Raw genomic sequence first — 26790 nt, forward strand, 5'->3', positions numbered from 1 at the left:
TTTTCAATCAAATCACAACTGACAGAGTAAATTTTTTCATTTTTATTCGGCAAAGAAGGTTCCCCATGATTACATAGGGTCTTGATTTAAGCCAGCTTTGGTCGAACTAACAAAGCAAGATACTATGCTTATATGAAACCTTCAAAACTAAATTTTTAATCAACCGAAAACGTTTTAAACAACAATCTTGCGATTTGAACAACATATTTACAGAATGTTTACAATATTGATTGACTCACGATATGGCTAAATATTTCACGTATTTATAATATATGTTAATTAATTCGTATAACTATTATATACATCATTATCAGTCTATCTATAATTTTTTTGAACGATTCATTTTTTTAAAATTGAATATCATAACGAAACACATATTGTTTTACACCGTGGTCACAAACACTGGACCATTAGTCATACCCAACCTGTTCCTTTGTCTCAAAACCTCTTCAACTGTCATAAAATCATCAAATGTTTGTTCGTTACAAGACATTTTTTTATGCGTAAGTTGAATTATTTCGAAATCATTTCTTTTAATTGTCCCTTGTTGCGATGCTTTCCTTTCAGCTTCAACTTCTATTTTTTTCGTTCTTCTAGCTTCGCGAACTTTGTCAAGCTGTCTTCGACGATCCTCTCGACTCCAATATCTTCCAAGATACACAGACTGAGTTTCATCATCTGTCGTCAATCCTCGTCTTTCTTCGGCTAATTTCTGCGCACGCTCGCGTAACAATCTCTGTTTGGCGGGTTTCAGTTTCTTACTTATGAAAATTCGACTTCCATCTTTGTTTCTTCTCACTCGCCATTCAACTTTTGTGTCACTCGACGAATGATTACCATTTCCTTTCGACTCACGATTATCCCTCTTTGATCTACTGGATTCACAAGTATCCCTCTTAGATCTGCTAGAATCTCCGTTTGCTTTGTCTTTCTTTTTTCGATTTTCACTTCTATCCTTACACTCTGATCTCTCTTTACTTCGCGATACTGGACTGTTTTCACTATTTTTAGATCGATGCGATTTGCTGTGAGTTTTTGATTTATGTTCTTGAGCAGAATTTTCGTCCGAGGATGTTTTACTTGCTGGTTTTCGCGAGCTATGCTTTGAATGTTTCTCTCGTTCACCAGAACGTTGTGAGTGTTCGTCGGAGCTCCTCTCGCGTGGACTATCCCGCAAGCCCAACTCTCGTGCGTTACTAGCACACGCGGTAAAATGAATAATCTGCTTTCCTAACGCATCCATCTGTGCTTTGTGTTGCTCCTTTTCATCCCTCAAAGGTCGATCATCTCCTCCATCATTTCCAGAATCATTTTTCGTGCTATCATCGGTGCGTGCAAATCCACTATCTTTCTCATCCTCTCGAGATTTTTTGCCAATCAATGCTTCAGCTTCCTCTTCATCTTCTTCGTGTATGACACCAATCGGAAAGGCTTCGAGATGCAATCGAGATTGATGATGAAAAGCTTCGGGGTCGTGATCACTCTCGGCTCCGAGGAGAGTTGCCTGTAACTGAGAAATGAGAAACATTTACATCATTATGGAATATTGATAAAAAAGCACGATAAACATGTAAAGATATCTTATGCCATTTCTTATTTCTGCTCTTTTACAATCCATATCATTTAGTGTATCTTTCTGAAAATTAGATCAACCTTTGAGAGAGTTAATCCATCGATTTTTTTACGATTGAACGTAGTAGATTGAAAAGAGTCTTCAACATAGATAAGAATCTTGAACTGAAGACTACTCACTAAAATATTTTACTAAACAAACTAAATAATCTAAATCAATGTAAAATAGAGTAATAATACAAGTAAAGATGATATAATGCATGATAATGCATTAATCATTGATTAATTTATATCAATGATGCTTAATTAATGCATGATATTTGGTAAAGATGATTAAAATTCCCTTGAATTTTTACTTGTTGCCAACTTCATAAACTCAACAAACCTCTGCAACAGGCCTTGCAACAAGAAACTTTATTTCTCTGTGTCTTCGATTCAGCAAACCAACAGCATCATCCAAGCACGTTACAGCAAAATCGTTAATCTGGAACGAGAAAATGTTTTCTTTTACGTCGAAGTACATAATTACCAATATTACACACAGCGAAAAATAATTATTTCCTTTGTGACGGACACGTAGAGTGACGCGTAGTGTTTTATCTTTTGCCAAAACAACTTGTCTTTATTTCAATCGTCTCGAAGTTTTCAAAACGTGTGATGTAGCTATAGTACCTTCAATATTTGATCTCCTTCAATCAAGCGACCGTCTTTACCAATAATAGACCGAGAATCCACCTTAATGTAGAAAAGATCAAAATTTTACATAAAAATAAACATAAAAACAACTAAATTCACAAAGTTTACTCTACGTTAACCTTTACCTCGTCAACAAATACCGAACTGACATCCTCACCATTACCAGAGTACAGTTTCATTCCAAGTGATTTGTTTCCACACGTTCTGATAGTAATTTCCTGCGGGTAGAGAGAGGCAATAAAATGAAACAGTTCACTAACACCCTTAAACTACTAAAATGTTTTCTCATTCTGTTCAATAGAAGAAACCGCAAAACAATGAATTGCCTTTTTAGTTTTTGTGCATGGAATGGTGTATAAAACATTTGCCTGAATTCGGTAAACACTTTTGCTTAGATACGTTTGTGATTGAATATACGCTATTGTACATTGAAAGACATTTCTAGACAATGAATGGCTAACTCGATCAGAATTATCTTTGACGAAAAGACTAATCGACAACAACAAGGGAAGTCTGATAAACCAAATGGTCAAAATAATGAGGTCATATTAAAGAGCTCAAAGTAGGTGGGTGAATTTGATTAAGAAAATTAACATGATAATACTACTTTACGTCTTATTTTCTCATCCTACAGGAACTCATAAACTTTCATCACAAAGATTGTTTCTATTTCTTCATTGTGAAAAATAAAAACGATTTCTAGACGTAAAAACACCAAACTCGTACAAAATAACACCTCTAAAAACTACTTCATTATACTCACTTCGTATTCATACTCCAACTCAGAATCAAAGTACAATTGATCTGTTTCATTGACCGCACTACAACATTCTTCGTCATGTGGTATTTCTTGGTTCGTCTCCAGTCCTTCTTTCTCCAAATTCCCTCGAGTTTTGACGTTTTCCAAGCTAGCTTGACTAACATTTCCCGAATAGTAACCATTACTTAAACTCTGTATTTCGGCCAAATCCTCTCCCTCGCAGCCTGTTTGAACAGCTTCATCAGGTAGAATTCTGCTGTTTCGTTTCCCCAACGCTGCAATAGATGAATTCAACAACAACCTGTTCAATATTTCATCTTGTGGTTTCACATCATCCGACGTGTATCCTGTATTCATGCGAAGTTCGCTGGGATCAAGATCCGACTGATGTTCACCGTTCTCGTCAACACCAGAGTCTTCTTTCTGATGTATTCTACTTATTGTAGCTTGTGGCGAGGATTCAAGGGACGAAACATTGCTACGACAGTAACAACATGAAAACCTTGTTTTCAGTTCCTCTGTTTGAACACCAACGGAAACATAACCAGTAGAAAACATAACGCCGGGTTTAGAGTTGTTAAATCGTTGAACTGTAATCTCTAATTTCTCACCAGCGTTTTTAAAAGCTCGCACGGCTTCCTCGTGGGATGCGTTCGACAAGTCGATTTCATTAATCTAAATGAAATATTGAAGAAGGAATTGTTGAGGGTTGGTATTGGACGAGATAATTTAAGTGGCTCTACGATATCGGACCAGCCAATCTTATCATCTAATCTTGAACGGGGGGGGGGTCTCACAATACTGACAAATGGTTGTTTTGCATGTGTTTACAGGTTTCATGGTGAAACAAAATGATATCAGAGTAACGTTCAAAACATGAACATATAACATGATGTAGGAGTTCCCCTAACTTCTATCTAAAAATGAAGATTTTCTGCTTCAATATGATAGCGTCCACAAATGGTTTATAAGACAAATATCGCCCAGAAATCCACTCACAATTGCTCACGCAAAAAAATTCTTTATATAGCTGTGGTTATTTTGCAATTGACGAAATAAAATTAGTCAAATGCCTTTGAACAAAGCGTCACCTTGGCCTAACGTCTGGAAATATTGGCAGACTGCTGGAGTAAGAAAAGTACTTGACATTGTACAATAGTTTTGAGTGAAATGAAACTACTTGTACAGAAACATTTTATAAATAGACCTTTTCTTAAGTCAAGAATTCATTTGTTTAAAAGTTTTAAGAAGTGTGAAGAGTTTTAAATACTTGAAGACTTTTACTTCATCGCAGACTTGCACAGGACAGCAATACTATAAAGTGCTTGAAACAAGAAGTCCTTTGAATAGACGATTTTAACAAAGACATAGCCTTGAGCAAGAAAAATCAAGTAGAATGTTTCGAAAAGGAAATCTTTGTACATACTCGGCTTTGTTTCTTCTTTTACAAGAGAAGCAAACAATTTCCTTCCGTACACTTGAAATATTAAGTACTGATGCTATCGTGGTTTCGCGCCTTAAAGAATTTTTGTTAGAGGCTCGTTAACCTCTAATCCTAAACTCGACCCTGTTCTTTGTGGTTTTCTGAGCCCCCACTACAGTTTCTCGCTAAAGGTAAAGTAACGAAACCTCAAACTTGATGATATAATAAACCACCTATAGTAGATATTTAAGTCCAGTTATACGAAGTGAACCCGTCATGTCAGCGGTGATGAATTATGATAAAAAACAAAGGATTGATAGGGATGATTGTGCAATACATTTTAATGAAATTTAAAAAATTTGAAAATTTTTAAAAATGAGAGCAGGATGAAACGTCCTCGGTAATTTAAAAAGTAAAATGTTGGCAACGCTTACGAGTGGTAAAATAAGATAAATACATTCATTACATATCATCTTTCTCAGTCGGACACTTAGTTATCTCCGGGAACATAATGAGTTGAGCACACCGAGATATTAAAATTTAAAAAAAATTGAGATGAAAAAAATACGATAGCATTTCCTTATTAAGACCCATTTTGCTGCTTACATCACAGTTGCGTCAAATGTGTTCGAAGTTTCTTATATTGAAGTATTTTTCATATCATAAACTGTTAAAAATCTAACAGGTTTACATCTTCATAAAAAGCTGCTGGTGTTGACAAAAATTAAGTGAACAGGTACTTTTTACATTTACATGTAAAGATTTAGCTTCGTTTATAGAGAGGCAATCATTCGTTCGACATAACGAATATAAATGCGATCGGAATCAATTAAATTTACTAAGAAAAAAACCAAAAAAAACCAGAAAAAAATCACCGATGAAATTTTTAAAGAATATTAATGATTTTGAATAAGACAAAAATGACGCAATAGCTTTTTAACTAAAATTTATAAAGAAAATTTCATCCAAAAATATTGAAAAACATTTAATTAAACGAAAGATGAAAGTGCTCACCAATTCTCCCGTAAAGGATTATTCCACATTTCGTCATTTCACAGAAAAGCGCTACGAACGTTAGCGTAAATTCGGCGATGTTTACTAATCAAACAACGAAGCAGGTTACTCCTCTACTGCAAGGAATTCCCGCTGATAAATTCATGAAGATTTTAAAAGGAATATTCAAGCTGGTGATTTATTGCATGTCAACTTTAAAAATTCATAAACTACGAATAAAGATGAAGCAATACTGTTGTTGTCAACAATAATTTACCTCAATACTACATATGCATGGTTTTAAAAATTTACATGCAATGTGGTGTCAAGTTTACTTCAATAATATCTGCAGTTATCTTAAAACAACAGACAACAATAATACGTACCAACGATCAAGTGTCATTGTTTTTACTACGTTTCCTTATTAAATGAAGTTTTTGTGATTCCACAAGTATGTTTTTTGTAGATTTGCAAAGTTGACAGAACAAAAATGGACTTAGCAAGGATGATGATTCCAAAGAAAACCAAACGTTAAAAATATATTATCAAAACATAAAAGACAAGAGCAATTAGCTTTCTCAATAAATGAAAGCAATGATTTTTTTCAACCAATCACAATTGCGATCTTTATCATGTGACAACTTTGATGATGTGATCCATTCGTGGGAAAGTCGTGGAACTTAAGTTGTTTAGAAAGGGCGTTAGGCAAACATGAAGCATTGTTTTTATTAAAAACTGAAAATCATTCTGTTATAGCGGGAGGTAAGTTGTTTCTTCAGGCAACATGGCTAAGAGACTTATATCACTGGAAATGTTAATTTAATAAAAGCTGCAATTTGGGAGAGAAACATCAAACTGTGCCACTGTGTCAGTACTATTTCGTCCCCAGACTTGAGGGACGGACTCATTATAAAATATTGATTTTAACAAAATTGACCATTAGTCATGCAACCAGCTGTTCCTTGAAAGGAAATAATTTTCTTGTTATTTCATATATTTGAGCAATAAAAATACTGCATTTCGAATCTTTACGTGCAAAATAACAGATGAAGTTAAAAACTGGTGAAATTCGTTTCAGAAATCGTGTTATGACTGCCGGCAAAAAAAACTGTCAGGTTTATCTGATTAGTGCAATTTGGAGATCACGAAAATTGTTTAATTATGGAAAATAAGACGGGACAAATCCAAAAATAAGTCCAGACGAAAATAAAAACACGTACTTAACTAGTTTGCGTGATGTTAGCTCTTTTTTAAATCAATGTGTTCTGTAAGCAGGAAATGGACAAAAATCCTGCTCACGAAACCATTAAGAAAGGAAGACCAAAGGTCAAGCTAAACTATTTTGTATTTCGTCTATACTAATGATAGTAATCACCGATTATAATTCTGAAGAACAAAATCACGCAAGCAAAAACATCTTCGACTACAGATTAACATGAAATTTTTAGGCGATCTTTGATCTGTCATATATATGAACGATCTGTGACAATGATTCTGAAAACCAAAGCAATTTGTGTAAAGAAATGACGACAAGACATCGACATAAAAAATATGCAACATATGCAGTAAAAATTCAAATGATGAAAAGATGTTCCAGCTATGAAAACATCTACGGGCAGTTTAAATCTCTGCGGGAAAATGTTCCTGATAGAAAAAAATGACTGTGTGCGTAATAATGGCAACCTATCGTGACAGTTGGGGTAGAAATAATACTTCGATAAAAATGGCCGCCATGAAGATTCTCAGATAAAGAAACAATTAGTTTTCATCCACTACGTAGCAAACATTAACAATACATGGCTATAACATGAAGAACTATTGTTTCTATACATTCTCCACTGAACAGATGATAACCTGTCACAAAGCACATGATAAGGCAAGGCTCAATAGCATGAAGTAATCTATACACAACAAACGCTACCACGGAAATAAAGCATTTATCGTTTGGACGAATCACGCTTCGGTACAAAATTAAGTACAGCTGCCGTTAACTGACAAAGCATCGCAAATATTTGCCAAAAATGTCAATAAAGCCATTAGCAACTCTGCTTCTTTCAATTGAACTAATGAAAATAAAGAAATTTGCCGAATGCACACAACACTGTCAGCTCTAGGATAAGATAACGATTTGGACTAACTTCAGAGGTTGAATTTACCGTCAAAATTAGAGTGAATTGTGGAACTTTCGGCAAAAATTTCTAACGATTTCTTAAAGGTTAGAAATTATGCAGACCATTATGAGAACATATTGTAATAATAATTACAAACTGAGACTCCACATGTATAACACACAAGATAGCTTTAAGTTTTTAGGATAACATAATTTACGTTTGCAATCAAAACATAAAAATTAAATTACAGCTTTTAACGATCTCTCCAGCGGCAATTTAATTGAGGCAAGAAGCCAACTGGTCCATTTAAAAATTAGTTGAACTATTGAAGAGATTTCCTCTCGCTCAAACCAAAATTTTTCTTATCGTGCATTTGTCAATCAAGCCGACCACATTAAGATTTTCATTTCTTGTGTACAGCGGCATATAAACCCTTTGTCGCTTGCTTATAACGAATTATCAAGATACACAAGATATATAATTTAGTAAAACCTTTGAAAAAACATATGCTACTATGGTATAACCTACATGCATGTAGTGAGGTAGAGTCTGTTCACAATTTACCCCACACGAAATCAAGACGATAACTTCATCAACCATACAAACAAACAAACTTTAATTTAGTGCCATTACACGAGGGTTGTACAGACATACAGGGAAGGTATGACGTATTTAAACACTATATTATTACTCTCTCAAATTTGGTATACCTACATGTCGATGCAAATACATAAAAATGTAAAGTTTACAAATTATTGAGACCTAAGCATTTAAAAGGAAGTTTCTAGAGAGAAAATGACATCAAACATTATGTTTACGAATTAGAGGAAATTATGTTACATTCAAATGAAATAACGTAATAGCAAAGTAAATGCGTAAACCCACATTTCTTATAAGCAAAAAGTACACAAAATTTTTTCAATAAGTATTTTTCGAATCAAACGTGCAGGCAATTACATGTCCATCGAAACACAGTGTGCTTAATTAAGCATAAAGTGATACTGCAGCTTACCGTTGCACGCCAAAATGGTGAATTTTCTTTCTTTGTTTAGTAATAACTTTTACGTTAAACAAATATTGTTCGAATGTAACTTTTAAAGTAAAATACACGCACTCTATAATATATAGTCCGGTCACAGCGTGAACTAGTTTAGACCTTGTATATATTGCTAAACCAATGATATATAATAAAACAGCTTCTTGAGTGGCGGAAGGAAAAACAAAAGAAGAAAGTTTGAAACACGCCATGCAATACAAAACAACACAGCTGAAACCAGACAGTTTCATTTCCAAATAAGCAATCACACAATTACTTGTATTATTGCTAAAGCTACATTGCCAAATGTGTTGATTTCCCATCGGTTGCTTATAATCAATTCCAATTAAGTTATAATTTCAGTTCTCTAAGAGAAATCGAACTCACACACACATGATAGCTAAGACTGGCTGCGATTAAACGTTTTTTGACAAAAAACAAGATGCCATCTGACGATTATTGCAATTGAAAATGGATGAAAACTGATTCCTATGTTGACATACGCTGTGACAAATAAATACAACGGAAATAGACATTCTTTGTAATACAATCGGTGATTTTTCATTTACTTGTGGAATAGAACTGATGCTGATTTTTGAAATGCTGTTCAAAGCTATGTATTAAGAAATAAAATTTCGACATTCGAATTATAAACCGAGCAGTTTTTTTAAATAAATGACGTGTTAGGCTAACGACATCGAGTGATTACAGATTATCATACAACTCGCCAAAAGTTCAAACTTTTTGTTTAATAATGCCATAGCAGCTGAATAAGATCAAAAAGACGCAGTTTGCTCAACAGTTTATCAAGAACTTAAAAGCGCTTTTTTGTAGCCAATATAAATAGTGGATAAATAATTTTACATCACAAATTTGTTGCAAACCATCATGTGCAAAAACGACAAAATCTATTAGCTACAAAAGCATCGTAATTATGACAGTAGTTGTAAGAAAGTGTGGTAATTTACGTTATTTAAAATAAACTACCCACTGCTACTGATAAATGCGCTAAAATATTAAAACAATTTAATATGAAATATTATTTTGGCTTCATCATGTCGACGATAATGGAGTATTTCTTTCGGAGGATAGAGAAAATATTAGAAACGTAATGCGTTATGCGTAATGAATTATTTAAATCGGAGTTCTGATCTATGAGACACGCACTCTTTAAACTAACTTCCTGAGAAGACGCGCTGCCAAACCGCGCAATCCAAACAATCAAACTTGAAAGTTGAAACACGCCATTGCATGCTAACGCAAGCATTATGTACAGCGGTGTAGATTTTAAATTTGATTTAAACTTCATCGGAAACAAAAATTATTTAGCTCATTTTACTTTGATTTTGCATTTGAAATGTAATGAAAATTTCGAGTGTTTTCCACTTTTAATTGAACCAAAAACTGCAATAATAAGGTTTGTATGTATCTTATCAATGAAACACCAAATTTTAATTTAAATAATCTTGTCGTTACTTTTCGATTTCGCAAAACATAAAATACTATAAATATAAGTTTATAAGGAAACCCGTTCACTTCGTTAAAACATAAAACAGATTTGAAAGGATTAATACATACTTAGATTTACCACATGTTGAAAGACTTCATGAGGATAATAGCTACAGGGGGCTTAAACGAAATAAAACATAAACTTACTTTTAAAATTCTGTCATAGAGTTGAAGTTTTTCAGATGCAGGGCTGTTTTCGACTATTTTGGATACGTAAATTCCCCGATGTGTGTCGTGCTCCTGAAGAAGAAATAGATAAACACAACAATTAATGATGAATAAAATAAGAAGAAAACATGATTGCAGTTACAGATATCTTAAGCAGAATATATTAATGTTTGCATCATTGAAAAGTTGTTCTGCTGTCACTATACAACATATAAATCCGTCAATTAGTAAGGGAATATGTCTCAGACTAAGTCGCAATTAAAAGACCTAATATGTCATTTTTCGTAAATATTATTCCTTAAAAATGCTAGGAATGTTGCAATTAAGTAAGATGTAGCAATTAACCTTTTCTTTGGAAGAGGTCATGTAAGCCTCACATTTTGAGACGAAGAGAATGGTCCTACATTGCAAATACAGTATCATCAGCTCCCTACCTCAGTTCCACCACGAATATTCAAACCCAGGATACCACCAGCGCGTTCAAGAACAACTTTCATCTCCGTTTCATCTGCTGTCTGAGATGAAAGAAAGCATGAAATTATTTGTATCTAAGACCTTCCGCTTCACGATGTTTAATGAAATGTCCAAGGCACGCATGTACTTTTTGGCGGGAAAGATATTGTGTAACTATCGTAAGAATAACATAAGGAGACTAAAGAGATGAGACTAACTTAGGTAATTCCCAAATTTGCATTTTTCAATGTACTTAGAGCATAATGTCATCCGTAAGGATCACTTATATATATACAAATCTATAATATTATATTTCACCCACTAAATCTAAGAACAGTTCATATTTAACATCAAATAAATCAAAGAAAGAATGCATAAATATGGAAATTGGAAGGAAAGACTCTTGGAAATAATGTTAATGTCACTAAGGGTCAGTGAATTAAAACCTCGTACATCATCAAGTCATCGAAATTAAATTATTTCAAGAGAGAAATATATACTTCTGGCGTACGTCAAAAATTCTTTACTAAGTATCATATTGAAAGAAAAGTGAAGTTGCGTCCGTCAAAACTGAACACCGCAAAGTATATTTCACGAAGTTATTGTAAATATATATAGTGTGAACGAGAGTGAATGAAGAGCAGCCTTTGAAAGATCTCTCACTAAAACGCATTTGTCAGTTTTAGCTGTCAAGTGCGTGAGAACTGCTTCAGAATACAGAAGCCAGGACAACGAAATCCTTTTAAGCACGCAAGAACAAATATCCAGTCAATATCTTTGACAAGTAAAACCATAAAAATACCGATGACATTATGCGTAAAATGCTTGCAATCTCATAAAACACATGTCAGTACATGTAAGTAATTGGTTATATTCTACTTCAGCTTAACCCGGATAAATGTATTATATCGTAATGTATTCACGAAGATTATCACGTTGTGAGCACGAATAAATGGTCTCCCCTGCAGAGAATTTCGTCAAACTACCAACATATACTTCACAAGAAAAAATGTCGCCTTGGCCTTCATATAACAAGTCTCGTCTCAAACAGATTTTACACCTAAACTCCTGAAGCATTTTTTCGTAATTTGCTAGACGATAACTGTCAAGAATTTTTAACCTCTGCTCACAGATAAATTTCTATAAAATATACTGTAAGCCGTATACTTCAAAATATAATTGAAGTATACTTGCCCATTACTTCAAAATATAATTTCATGTTTGTAACAAATATAAACACGTTACAGTCGTTAGATAAAAAGTTCAGTCACTTCTGTCACAAATAGCCCCTCAAACAGTCCTAAAGCAAATCTCAAAACTCCTCAAACCTTCACGAGACAGCAGTAAATTAAAAAATATTCAAGTAGAAACATGACAATCGTACTGTCTGTACAGCATCGGTATTCATTTCGATTTGTTAAAGCACTATTTGAAAAAAAAACCCCGAACAATTCTATGGTTTTTATATGGTGCACAATATTATAAAGAGGAAAACTGCTTTGATGAACTCGCTGCTAATGTTATATCCTTCTGTAAAAATAGTAAACACGACGCGCAAGAGTCGGAGATTTAACAAATGGGATATAAATTTATCGCTAATGAAAACATACACAATACCTGCGTATTAAAGAGCTTAAATTTTAAGTGCTGGAATACAAAAAATCGCACAATGCAAACGTAATCACAAAAGAACATCGCACATTCTTTATAAGATCATGACGATACAACGACGAGATTGATCGTTGATATGCGAAATTCCCACACATGCATTGTTATATAGTACTTCTCTCTTACAATCTGTCTGTTATTCCCATCGACAAGCAATTGTACAATAATAATGACAAACCATTAAAATGGCAATGGATGTTATTTCCTCATACACGCATACTCGTTCAACGCAAGGCATTATCATAATAAATATTGTTTTAATAAGAAATCGTGAAATTTCTTTTGCAATCGTTATCGAAACACATTGTTCTGATTTAGAAATACTTACATGTAACGTGGCGAAGCAAAGTTTCTAACATGATATTCTATAATTGTATCAGGCCTGTTCAAATAACGAGCTCGTAACAAAGAGATTAAAAGAGTCTGCTCTCGATAATCTGAATCATATATATATATATATATAAAGACATCCATATCTGTCTATACATGCGTATTTTAATGTCACGTTTCGACTTTACGCCTACCTAACCTTCACACGCAAATGGAACATTGATATTGGGCATAAAACAAAAAACACGTACGTTTTACTACATCAAACGGATGAAGTCTAATGATAAGGAAAGATTAAAAAAATATACAATTAGGATTTACCTTGTCTGCTTCGCGACTATCCAACTGTCTCTTTAAATAGTTTATCTGGGAATTTTGATCTCTTGTTTTTAATTCATAATTCAACGTTTGCTCTTGGTACAATCTCAAATCCTGTTCCAATTGCGTAAATCGTTCCTGCATTGATTCTTCGCGTTTTACTAAACGCGCAGACACTTTTTCACGTTCGTGTTCGGAGCGCGAGAGTTTTGCTTGTAAAGATTGTACTTGGGCTTGTAGAGACTTTACACAATCATGTTCGCTCGCATCGTGAAATAGTAGAGGCAAACCGCAACCTTTAGCACACACGAATACCTGATTTAATGACCCAATGGTCGATGCTTGTTCATTTGTGTATATTGCGCGTTCTATAATCTTGGCGTCTTTCTTTGCGTAATCACAAACCTCAAGATGAGCCAACATGTCGGACAACTGCGTCACAATGTCACAACCTTCGGCGTAATTCACACAACGAGTATTTAACTGGCCGACCAATATCTGTAAAGGTAGTAAATGTGTTACATTCTGTTCGAACGTGATTTCTCTACACCCTTTAGGACAGTGAACTTTGTTCGTCAGCCACGATCTCAGACACTCCTCGCAATATACATGATCACAGGAGGTTATAACGGGACATCTATATACATTACTACATAAATCACAAAGCAGACTATCTGGAATAGGATCCACAAATATCTCACACCTATAGCCCATCTTAGCGCACGGGAGAACGCTTCGAAAGACAAACAGATCTGATCGCAAATGACATTCTGCGGTGGAAATGAGCGAAACATGATATTAATACACACGTATGTGGAGGGGCGGAGCAAATCAACACTAGAAAACCGGAGAGTCGGTCGAGAGACCGAACAAAAACCCGAACTCATATATAAAGAGGCAATTAAGTTTAATTAGAATCATATGTACAAATAATTATTTGCATATACTATTTTAATATTCGACTAATATGAAATAAAAACATGGTTTTACATAAGTCAATAATTAATGTAGTTGAAAAAGGAGGCTTCGCTAGGAAAAAAGGAAATTAATCATCCTTAATAGCCTCTGTATATAATAGAGGTTTCCGTCATACAACTAAAGGCGTCAAAAGATTTAAACGCTTAATACGACCGCATAATATACGAAGAGTGAGGAAAATTATGAGTTGATGGAAGTTAAGACTAAACGACATCAATAACTCACGAATGTTTTCGATATTGGTCGAAAAATTTTTTTCTAACAATATAGTAAAATCTCAAAAAAACTTTTCTCTTCATTAAATTGTTATCATGTTAAAAACACGATTTAAAAAGTATGTAACCACTTTATTATTTTCCCTGGATGAATTCCTTTGAACAAGCAGATTTGTTCCACGGTCAAGTAAATAGTGATATTACGCAATGCTTTCGAAAGGTTTAAATTCATAACTTTTTTCCGTTGAAAAATTGCCTAACAGAATACAATTCATCATGTTTTATATATACCAAGCAAATTTCATGTTTGAACATTCGCACTTAACATTTGTGTAATTCTTTTCTGATACCTGAAAAATACTTCCAGTTTTCCGGTGATGTTAGCCAAAAAAAAACAATACTCATATTTATATATAGGATAGCAATGATAATTTCCTTTTCCTACAAGTGGCTTCGCCATTTACAGTTTATCAAACTAACACAGGTGAAAGTATTCTTCTTGTGAAAAATTCACAAATTGACGTTTGTAAAGATTGCAAGAACAAATCTTGAAGACAACAAAAATCTGCTCAATGCCTGGGGTGTAGATTTATGAAAGTTCACGAAATGTGCCGACTGCTCTTACACCAAGATAAGCGTGCAAAACTCTTAAGTTGGTCTTCAGTAATCCTTTTAAATACAGACATTGTAATTTCAAAACTCTAAATCAACGTAGCTAGGTAAACGTCCCGCTGTGGCCCTTACAATTATGTAACTTGTTGAATCTTTGTAATTGAATTGACTGTTATAATTACTGGCAAAACTTAAGGAGAAAATAATCAATAATCGTTGGCAGGATTCATAATACAATCTATACCATTCTAAAGATAAAATTTATAAGTTTGGCGCGGAACTCAACGACTAAAATGGCAAACAATTAATTACTTAAAGCATATATGGTCGAGACAGATCTATCTTTATCTTTCTATATAAACTGTTGTCCGTTTTCTTCGCTAAATGCAATTATGTTTTCTACATCATGTACAGATATGAATAAGACATGAACTAATTTATACAAAAACAATACGTTAACTACTGCTCTCAAACACATTATTATATCGACATAATATCGACTGCGTTTGTATGTATCACATAATAAAGTTACCTAGTAAAATGGTTAGATAGAAGCTCTAGCCATCAAAGACAATGCACGAACTAAAGAATAACGAAATCTCTTCAACGTTACCCGCTGTAATAGTTATTTTCAGAACATCATAAACAGCAGCAATTGTATTTTCCTCCACCGTTCCGGTATATCATGACAATATTTACTGTCATAAAGAGTTCAAGAGTATATATGTATGATTTCGAATAAACAAGTTTTTAAATGTTAATGAAATTCGACTTTGCCTAGTGCAAAGACCTGCAGCAAATTGTGTATATATAGGAGCAGCGGCAAGCGTTAAGTACCTCTTTGATCTTCATATCAAAAAGCGACAATAATTATAGATGCAGTCAGATAAGCTGAACTTCAAGTTTACAATCTTAACAATGTGTACACCACATTGCAAAACAACTGTATACAATATGTAAAAATGTCAATAAATAAGATCTAAAAAAGGAAAATAAAGTGTTGTCGAACAACACAGATCTCAACGGACGATAAAACAATTTTCGATTTGGATTTTACAAAACTGCATAAGTTATGTCGGTACTTCAAAAAACCGTTAATTGCTGAGCGGCTGTTAAACGTATTAATATAAAGCTTTACTCTCTAAACAAATGATGCAAAGTGTCAACTTCTAAACAATATACTTAACATCACTACAGAATATTTATAAAAACACAAGTGAGGTCAATACGTAAGTATAAAATATAACTTCAGATCTTTCCTTTAATCGTCAGTTGGAATAAGTTTGAATGTTCAATGACGTTGTTCGATTATCAGAATGAGTTACCTTAAAGCTATCTACTAACAAGGCCATTCTAAATATACATAATTGTATAAAATGACAAAACTACCTGACAGCCATAAACCGACAAAACACACGACACAATCCTAAATTAGCTATTCTTAAATGTCCATTATCATTAACTTGCAAAATGTTCACTTATCCAATCAGTTTCCAAAGCGACCAATCGTTTTACCTTATTGGTAAACTACAGTTGTGTTTTTCTCTAAAGAACTCCAAATGAGTGGGAAAGTTGCATTTTATACCTTATAGTTTGGTAACATTGACCTTGTTATACATGCACATAAACGAAAGACGAAAAACATCTTTTTCACAGTCAATCACAGTTTTTTCCCTTATATAAAATTCATGCCTCATCCAACGAAACTGCCGAGATAATATCATATGCATAAACTAAGGAAAAAGCATTTAAAGCTTATGAAATTCTCAACATTCGGAGAAGAAATGAAATTCAAAGAAGTTTCTTCAGTTTTAGTTTATATACAAGTTTCATGAAAGACAGATAAAACCTTAGGAGTATACAAATTCATATTTTCACGAGCGAATCAACAGGCCACGTTTATATAAATACATTTCTAACCCAATATTCGAAGCAATTCTGCAGTCTCCCGATAGACAACATGTTTTGATAGAAAATTCTTCAAATGTATAAGTTGTGAAAGTTCATGTCTGATCATTCAAACACAAGCCTACCTTGTAATCGTCGAAGCAAGAGTCGATCCCCAACCAGATTAATTTACTTTTAATGCAATGAACATAAAACACTATGTTTTACACGTCAGTCACACATTCATCTTCGCCTGTCTCTGCCATTGAAAAGAAAGAAAGCGTTACTTTACTAATTAAACAGGTTCTTTGTCATTCAATTGTTTCAAGAGCCTCTCATTCATGGTGAATTACGTGGGTGCTGAACGTACAAAAGCATTTCGCCCACTATTACAATGAAAGAAAACATTTAACATTTGGCTGGCAATCGACGGGAATTTCCTAAAAGGGGACTGACTGTCATGTTTGTGAAAATTTAGTGATGGTTGAGTGGCATATTACTGCTCAGTTTACCTCATAAAGAAATATTCGTTTTCATTTACAGCGCGGAATTTCCTGTCGTTGAAATATATATGGAAACGGACTGTGGCTATGTAAACTGGAAACATGACAGACAGGAAATAAAAGAACGCGTTAGGTATAAGAAAATCACTTTACTATTAAAACGATATCTTTCTCCTTTTTCGATTTCTCTAAAACTGAAAGAAACGTTACCGAATTTATGGCAAAAGATGACCTTTTCCCAACTACATCAAAGTCATGAATACACGGAATCATTTCTCGATACAAAAGGAAATGTCATTCTAAGCAGAAGGAACGAAACTGCTAGCTTTAAATCTCATTTTCAACAACTGATTATGATATAGGAAAGATTTCTAAGAGCCTTGACAGACATGTTGCGACTTAACTGAAAGAATTTGAGCCTTGTAAGATATTATATAAAAGCTCTTACATTTTTTTAAGTAAATTATTTTAAATGGATATTCTGTAGAATAATGCCTGCACAAAAATGGCCTGAATATTTTGGCATGCTTTTTTGAATAAATAAAGCCAGCACTCCACACAATGAAAAGAGCTCTCAAACAGGCCGAAAAGTTTGGAAAAGACGAAAAGACGGAAATTCAGATATTCAATATAAAATATTCTGTATTGAAATCAACGAGCATAGAGAGATTATCCTGTCTCAATAAAAAAACACGTAAAAAAAATATTTTATCTGTCACAAGTGCAATAATAGCTGGGTTTTTTTTCGCATGAAGACATAGCTCTTTCAACAAGATTGAAATTAAAGATTTGCATGACACAAAATATAACTATGATGGGTTTCGCACCAAAAGAATCGACAAAAAACGATTAACATGTTGAAATATGAAAGGTATTTTGAAACGACAGTAATCGTCGTGAACTACAAAGGATCGAAAAACGCGACGTACTCAATTCCCATAAATGCCATACATAAACAGATGAAGCTTTGGATTGTCTTGTGGTCTTAATTTGGTAGTGGAATTTCAATTTTGATTGTTTTTCAAGAAATGTATGTTTTCATAACTGAATGGTTTCTTATTAAACAATTTCGACTAAAAAAAACGAAAGAAAACACTTACATTCGCAGGACATCATTGACATACGGTAATCATCGTTAGTCTGATCCGCCTCATCAATACAAACTTTGCAATATTGCAATTTTCAATCAATAGCAGGTATGACTTGTGGACAAATTATCGATGCTGTCCACTTTAACAGTTGAAATGTATTCCTAATTGGAGTGTTTACAACCTACTCAAATCAATTATCGCACAAAATATCTACGGTGACCAAACAGTTTGCATGAAAAAACGACAAAATAAACACCAATTTAAAGAAAAAATGTGTCGTCAAATAACGTGATTGCAAATGAAGAAACAATCACGTTCATTAATGTCGATCTCATTTGTCATGAATGCATGGTTTCTTTACTGATTTCCGTCAAGGCCATTGAAGTTGAATGAAAAACATAAGCAATGACGGAAATTGCTATTACCTTAATAAAATTACGACCACAGCGTATAAAATGACTACGAAAAGTAAAATCTATTCATGTTTTTCAAATTCATACTCTATATGAAGTATATTCATAACTAAATCGATACAATTTGCAAAGCCGTGAAAACACTAAATGGTTGTATTATCATTATCATGATCATTACATCACTTCTTCAGAATTCTTTTAAATCTTCTGTTCCCTATCCTATATAATGTCATAAGATATTTCTGTACCATGCATTAAAAATTTATAAAGTTGATTCATTAAGCGCGCGGTTGGAGACCATATTGTCTGTCCAATTTTTTACTAATAGTATGCATTTGTAGCATTTGTTTGATAGTGATAATGATTCTACTGATTTCAAAGTTTAGAAACATAAAATATCAAATAACAGACAGTCCACAACGCAACTGCACTAAACTATGATATTCAGGAAGACATTTGAACACCGAACACAAAGCCCTTGTTAAAAACATCCCAAACAACTGCTTGCTACGGTTTTGATACAGTACTTATAAATAACTGTGACATATTTACCACCGAAACCTGCCTAATGATGTCAAACTATTTGTGGGGGTCGGCGTACAACTGTAATTAACTATTACCAATCTTCGTTCAAGACTTAGTAAGAAACTCATTAGATCTAACTGAAACACGTGTCTAGTATGGGTTTATCGTCTGACATCGTGTACAGCAAAGATAAGACAACGTGGGGTAGCGCTCATTCATGTTATTTGTCATCACAGGAGACCGATAAAGTCGTTTTAGGCAATTTGGATGCAATGATTATCAAACACACACATTGTGTCTAAAGAAACCATCTGCAATGTTTGAACTGAATTTCTATTATTCTTTAAACAACACGAAAAATTTTTCATCACAGCACCGTCTTCAGTTATTATTATTTTAAGTCCATTGAACGACAATAGCAAGTTGTAAACGGGCTAAACAATATTTTGAACATGAATCGTGCATTGGGAAACAATTTATAAATACAAATACCCAAAGGCTAAGTTCGATATTTGCGCATAACATTCAACACAAAGTATAATATATCTGACTACAGAACAGCCAACAAAAGTGATGAATAGGTCATGTGACAATCATGTGACAAATAGGATGTTTATATATGGTTTGTATACTGTGCACAGTTGCTTTTACTAACAATACGCATGAGCAGTAGTTGGAGGATGAACACAATACACAAACATATGATGAAAAGTAAGTAAAGTTATGAAAATACGATTTTATGCCTCTTGAACTCAGCTGCAAAACAATGCAATTAGTACATAATCCCTCGACAATCCTCGCTTAATCCTATCTGTCCATAAATAAACCGACTAAAGTATTGCATGACAAGTCACGTGAGGAAAGCGGGGAATCTTGGAACCGAACACTTTTCTGTCAATAAGGGCTAAAATGATCAAACAGCGATTGATCTGTGCGAAACAAACTTAGAAGGCCCAAAGGCATTATGTGATAATGTATACTGACATAAAAACATCGCTGTTAATCTAATATTCACCAACCAAGTTTATTGATTCAGTCTATTAAAAACAGACAACGAAAAACAATTATACGTAAATGGTCAGAATAGTTGAAAGCAATTTTTAAGACACCACGTTTGAACTTGAGCACAACAAAACCTGGCGCTAAATTTCAAAGCATTTGATATTTACACTACGTCTTATCGACACGCGATGTTGAAGAGCATCATAAATATCAAACAATGTTCATGGTTCCTCTTCGCATGCGATGATAAAGTACTATGTTGATGACAACTTCTTTAAAATTGAACAACGGAATGAAAATAAGTCAATCCAAAAACGCTACTAGCTAAGCATACGAGAGCGTCTGTAAAATCAATTTCTCATTTATCAGTATCTTCTGCATACACTGTACGTTAAGTTTAAAGTCTTTCCTAGTTTTCAGGATATTAGGTTACACATAACACTGAACAATACGATCCTTGAATTACTTTTATACACTTAATGATGACCAATCCGTACCAAATACAAATCTATATTACGCTGGTATAGTTGATTCGAAGAAATACTTAATGGAGAGAAATTTCATGTCCAAGTGTAGAACATACACGCAATATTTTACAAGAAATAAATATAAAAGATGATATTAGAAACTTACGTTGCTTTTGTACTTGTTACGATATCAATGATTAAGAAGAACTTCTAAAAAACAAAAATGGTATCAGATTACACTTGACTTCTTTCTTGTAACTCTCGATATTGTCAGGTTTTGCGTCGCGGCAGTTTTAATATGATTTAGATCCAAGCAATGACAGGCAATAATTTTCTTCGCAACAGGGAGGCAGTTCAATGTTCATAAAGAGAAAGCACTCAGTGTAAATTCAGTGGGATATTTTGCTATTTAAAGATATCGAATTTACGTGAACAGCGTTCGGTCTGAGATGAAGGACAGCAAATATCATATATGATGGTAAACAAATGCTTAAAGAATGCCAATAAAAATTAATCCTTACTCTTGTGTCAATGCTGCAACAAAGACAAGATCTTCAATTATGAGCCAAAAATATTCAATAAACATTACGTTTACATGCTCCGAAACGCAAGGATACAATCTTACATTCCCATTCCTCAAAGGAAACGAAAAATTCTCAACAAATCCCAGAAACATTTTATGAAAACGATTGAAAACAACAACAATCCTTATTACAGTATCATCTTAAAACTTTCACCGTTGACTCATTAATAAGCTCTACACCACAAATTCAACTTTCGTGACACAACCTGACAAAGCATTCAGTTAAGATTTCTTTCTCAGATGTGCACATTGATTTTATGGCTCTTGCAAATCCTTTAAGAATCGTTTAAGTGCATACAATGTAAAAGAAACGATAATATAACAGACAATGAGGCTGTAGAGAAACGCTTTGCCTTAAAACATAGCGCCATCCAGACTTGTACAAGTAGATAAAGAGTATAACACTATGTAGTTAAAGAATACAAAGTTGACTCTTGAGATAAAATGCGCGTTATCTCTACATAAAAGAGTGCTCATTGAGAATTTTTCGCACAAACATTTTATTCCTGTATGATAGATGACTTCTCTAACTTTATTTTTTGGTATGTTTCTGGGTAATTTCTTTCGTCATCGCAGTAAAAATCATCAAATAAATTGTGTTCAATTGAAAGAACTTACTTATTCAGTAAAGATATCTTTGAATGCAGTGCGACAAGTCAGAAGCAAAAGGAACAAAGTCGATTACCTTTACATAAACTTTTTTCAGCAGAGCTCAAAGTTTTGAGTGCCTTTGAAATGTTTTTTTATAGCAACAGCGACCAATCAAAATAGAGATTCGTGATGAGTCATCATCCTCAATGTCCGCATTATGATAACAGGACAAACCTTCATCAGAGCTCTAACTTTTTTATCAATGGCGGCATTCACTTATCGGAAAATATGTTTAAAAGTTCTCCAAAATTGCTTCTTTACTCAACTGAGTTCAATTACTATCTTAGTTCAATTCCCGCGTCTTAGTATGGAATTAAGGAATGATAGGCATGTTTACACAACATCAATGTGATTCCACCACGTTTTTATGTGTACATAAGATAAGCGGTACGTGCAACTTCAAAAGTTCGCTTCACCTTTGATTGCACGAGTTCTAGATTACTTGGACCTTTGTTGTCAGTTTACAAATTTTTATTTGCTATGGCAAATGAATGCTATCAAAGTGCGTTGTGAGAAATGGACAACACCAATAAAAGCACTTCAAATGGACAAACACACGATAAATTTTCGGTTCCTAAAACGCTCATTATCTATCTCCAAACTAAATTCATTAAAGATTGACATATTTTTGTACAAAACCTGTTTGTATAGACGTCGCCAATGTTATTGATGCTTAAACAACAAAAAAGTCACGAACCATTTACGAGCTTTAGATAAAAAAGACCTGCTTTCCACACTCATCCTTAGTATGGATAAATACAACCTACTTTCGAATTTATTTTTCATTTTAAATATATCGACAACAAACGCTCAAACAATTTTTAACAATTACAAGATGAGTAATCTGTTAAAAATAGTGTTTTCGTTTCGATAAAGGCAGCCATGCATACGCTGGTTTATTATACACATTGTTCTAGTGCTCTTTCCCATGTCCTCAAACATTGATTTAAATATAATCATTTCCTTTGATTTCAATTTACCAGACTTTGTCGGAATTAATTGTACTGACTGTATTATAATACAGACGGACACGTGTATTCTTGTTGTTTCCTGTGGGAATATAGCAACATTCATGATTTATATGAGTATTCATACATATGCTCGAAATTATATTTTGTATCGTTTTTTAACATATTTTTTACCAAGTAAATACTTCAGTTGTCTGTAATACGTGTTGTATACAACAATAATTCAACATTTCAAATATATTGTGCAAAATTTAAGAGGAAAATTTCATGGTTAGTGTTCGGTTAAATTTACGAACGATTTTTAGACAATAATAAAAACAAATCGAAGGAACATTTTGCTTACATTATGAGAAATCACCAAGGTATTTAAATTGAACAGTAATCAATAAGGTCGACATCAAAGAGCTCCTACTTACCTACATACATAAAATACAAATAATGACCGTCTCGCTAACCAGAAATCTTAAGTTTATGATAAAACAGGTCTAGAGAATCATGTATTATGAATTATTTTATCATTGACTCTATTTACGAAAATTTACAATCTTAGTTCAAACAAAACTATGTTCACCCTGCGCTCTAAAGCATTAGAAACATAAAATACATAGATAAAAAATAAATTCTCTCTTTAAGTTCTTACTTTAAAAGACTTGTACTTTGTAACCACATCAACAACCGTTCTGACGGACGACTTTCTCCTTCTGTAGCTCCCTTCTCTTTGTCTGTAATAGACGACTGATTCTTAAGTTATCAAAGAATTACTTGGATCGTTAAGCTTTCACTTGCGTCATTAAACACGTGAAAGGCTTTTTATTCAACAAACTTCGAACACGTTTCAAAAATGACGAAATTTGAATGTTTTAAATAACAATTAGATTGCGTAAAATAACTATTTTAGCGCATGATGAATAAAAAACATCAAACAATCTTTGTTTGAAACTTTGTGAGCTATACACAAACAATTTAATTTAATGACAGGAAGATCTTGGAGCTAAGTATTTTCATTTAAAATCGCTCTTATTCAAGAATAATAAATTAGACATTTTGAAGAAATAAAAAAAAATGAGAAAAATCAATAACTGGAAATCGTATAAGACGGTCGAACATTAAAATTGATGATTTTCATCAAAATGACTTACATAATTAATACCACCGTCAAATTTTATCATAAATATGCGAACTCTTTACCAAATACGTAGATAATATAGTATAATTTATTATAAACCTGTCTACAATTTTGACAGTTATGGCTCTATTTTCCAATCACATTTAAATAAAATGCCAAAATACATAAGCGTAAACCACTTGGCACATCACAACTATATGCAATAGTTTAAATCGTGTATCGTACAATCTTATTAATACAATGGCCAATGAAATGATGGTTTCAGCCTAGGAAATAAGATATTATTTTATGACAGGACGAGTGGCTAGGAAATTCAGCATATTATCAAATATTAATAAAATAAAATGAATTAAAGGCAGGTGTATTCAAAAGCAGTGTCTGAACGACAAGTCGACAATTGTCAAGTATTTGGCAATGAACACTAATGGCTCAACTGGGGGGGTATCAAACTTCCTCATTTAGTACTTTCACAAAAGGAGAATTCATCTTCTACTTTGTTATCATGCTCAAACAAACTTTTATATCATTTCACACATTCCCTTTTGCTCGTAACTGTCAAAAGTACTATCTACATACAGCCCTGCTTTACGATTGTACAATTTAATGTCAAAACGTAACTAAAACATGATGACTTTCCTTTGAAAATAGTCTTCACAATCCTTTATCTCAACATTAGAGACACTTTAAAAGAAGCATGCATTAGAATTGTAGACTATTTTTAGTGTTTGACAGCTTTTCAAGTCATATTGACAAACCATTTTAGTAATTAAATACAATCAAGTATTTATTGAAGATAATGCGCATTTAAATGACAAAAGTGGCGTCACAATGCAAATATATAATGCATCTTGTTTTTGAAACAAATTTGGTGTCATAGTCACCTGACAACCTAATATAATCAGACTACCCTCGATTACCTCCATCAGTTTAAGGTTCAAAGTACAAAAGACACTTGCTTGCTATGGTCTTAGAGGGGGGGGTGACAGAGGCATTTACTTACCTACATAACAAATATTTTCAAAGGTTTTATTGTCTTCATTTGCACAACTTAAAAGCATTTAGAACATCAACAAAATTGTATTGTAAAAACCGTTTTATTGATTTTTGCGCCCGCCTCCGAAAGCAAAATTGCTAAAATTTAACTAATTCCTTACAAAACCTTAGTGTTTTTCTTCGTTCAAAATAAACACGACAGAATGAGCAGCAATTTATTAACGTAAGTTGACATATCAAGTCAGACTATAAAGACAAATGGAAAAAAAACACACTGAAACCACTAGCAACTTCAAACATATTTATTTACCTCAGTAAACGGAACGTCGTTTAGATATTTATAAGATAATAATCTAATCTTAGTCTGTCGTTGAATTGAAATCATTTAAAATTTATTTGTTTTATCAGTATTTCATGTATTTTTCAAAAATATGAATAGGGAGAAAGTGATGAGAAATTAATGTTAAAAACAATCGGCACAAGTTTCAAAACAAAAAATACTTAAACCTTGAGTCTATCTATAGGGGTGTCTGCATTGTCTTATTATAATCCATGACTATAAAACGATTAAAATGATTATAGCAAACAAATAAAATTCTCGTTCCTTCGACGTCAAAAACTATTGAAGATGTTTTACATGATAAAATTTGAGATTAAGTAAGTGCAGTGTTTAACAAGTCGCTAACGTTTAAACCACACATTTCTAGTCAAAAATGGATATCTTTACAACGAGAAGAATTGGACGAATTTTCTACAGTACACGAAGCTGACAGGCAAATTTGAAAATTTTGTAATAATCACACGTCTTAACTACCACTAAACATAGTATTTGGTAAAACTTAACTGAAATTTCAAATAAGCACGAGTTGATGATTTAGTCGGTAAAAGCCGTTAATGAATGCTGCTTTTTACTGCAGGTATTCAATTAATGATTTGGAAGATTATTTGAAAATGATATAAACCAGCAAATGCAATGAAAGGAGTTTAAGCGCAAAAGCAGTTTACGAAAGGATTTTAAGCCCTTCAGCTAAAATACATAAGACAAGTTACAAACCTTTCAACAAAGATTCATAGCATTAACTTTGGCTTTTATTATATTTCCACTTCAGAGCGCATATGGTGTTTTTCTATATTGTTTCCTAAACAGCTTTTTGTTGAAAAGCTTTTATCCCACTTCAAATAATTTCCTGCATTTTAATATCACCAGCAATATCAGCACTGCTCAACTCCTCGACTACAAGGATAAACACACAATATGTTGAGCTATCTTGAATAAACAAGTTTCCTTCTTCGAAACAATCAATCAAATTCTTCATACTTTACAGATGCTTTGTCATTAAATAGTGTTTATTTAGTTGCCATAAGTTTTAAAATCGATGTGATAAGATCTTCAAACAAACCATCAACGCGCGCTAGCAAAAAACTAGCTCAAATTGCAGAAAATCTGTATTTTATCATGCCAAACGAAAAATGAAACAAGTGAAACTACGCTTGCAAACCTTGTTTGTTATTCACACATGTTACGTGAAAATAAAGCAAATTGAAAAGAAATTTCTAACCTCCTTTGTTAATTCTTTCATGGTTTCCACCTTAAAGAACTTTCAAAGTAAAATAATAAAACTTTTCAAGCCAAATATGGTCACAAGAGCAATTCTTCCAACATGACGGATATAAGTTCTTCGCTGGTCTGTCTCACCCAGATCTCACCTCATGCAGCATACAGGGGGGAGAGGATAAAA

The 26790-nt window shown here is 33.3% G+C and overlaps 1 protein-coding gene and 1 long non-coding RNA gene across 4 annotated transcripts; one reads left to right on the plus strand and one right to left on the minus strand.

The window, feature by feature from the left end:
- Nucleotides 1-27: 27 nt before the first annotated feature.
- On the minus strand, nt 28-23669 carry LOC124434963 (E3 ubiquitin-protein ligase PDZRN3-like). Of its 3 annotated transcripts, XM_046984920.1 has the most exons (11): nt 23573-23669; nt 20897-20940; nt 16876-16988; nt 13041-13535; nt 10703-10783; nt 10248-10340; nt 3032-3703; nt 2394-2486; nt 2245-2307; nt 1958-2056; nt 28-1510 (listed from the first exon to the last, which is right to left on the minus strand). In XM_046984920.1, the coding sequence occupies exons 4-11, from the start codon at nt 13458-13460 to the stop codon at nt 383-385; spliced, it is 2649 nt and encodes an 882-aa protein (XP_046840876.1). In that variant the 5' UTR covers nt 13461-13535; nt 16876-16988; nt 20897-20940; nt 23573-23669; the 3' UTR covers nt 28-382. The 3 variants fall into 3 exon arrangements, with proteins under 3 accessions (XP_046840876.1, XP_046840877.1, XP_046840874.1); XM_046984921.1 differs by lacking the exons at nt 20897-20940; nt 23573-23669 and adding an exon at nt 18333-18350; XM_046984918.1 differs by lacking the exons at nt 16876-16988; nt 20897-20940; nt 23573-23669 and having other exon boundaries at nt 13041-13797.
- LOC124434969 lies at nt 6062-18281 on the plus strand. Its single transcript, XR_006944948.1, has 2 exons — nt 6062-6206; nt 17273-18281. It is a non-coding gene; the product is annotated as an uncharacterized LOC124434969 (long non-coding RNA).
- Nucleotides 23670-26790: the final 3121 nt, after the last annotated feature.

The sequence above is a fragment of the Xenia sp. Carnegie-2017 genome, unplaced genomic scaffold, assembly GCF_021976095.1.
Source record: "Xenia sp. Carnegie-2017 unplaced genomic scaffold, XeniaSp_v1 HiC_scaffold_14, whole genome shotgun sequence".
Classification (NCBI taxonomy): domain Eukaryota; kingdom Metazoa; phylum Cnidaria; class Anthozoa; order Malacalcyonacea; family Xeniidae; genus Xenia; species Xenia sp. Carnegie-2017.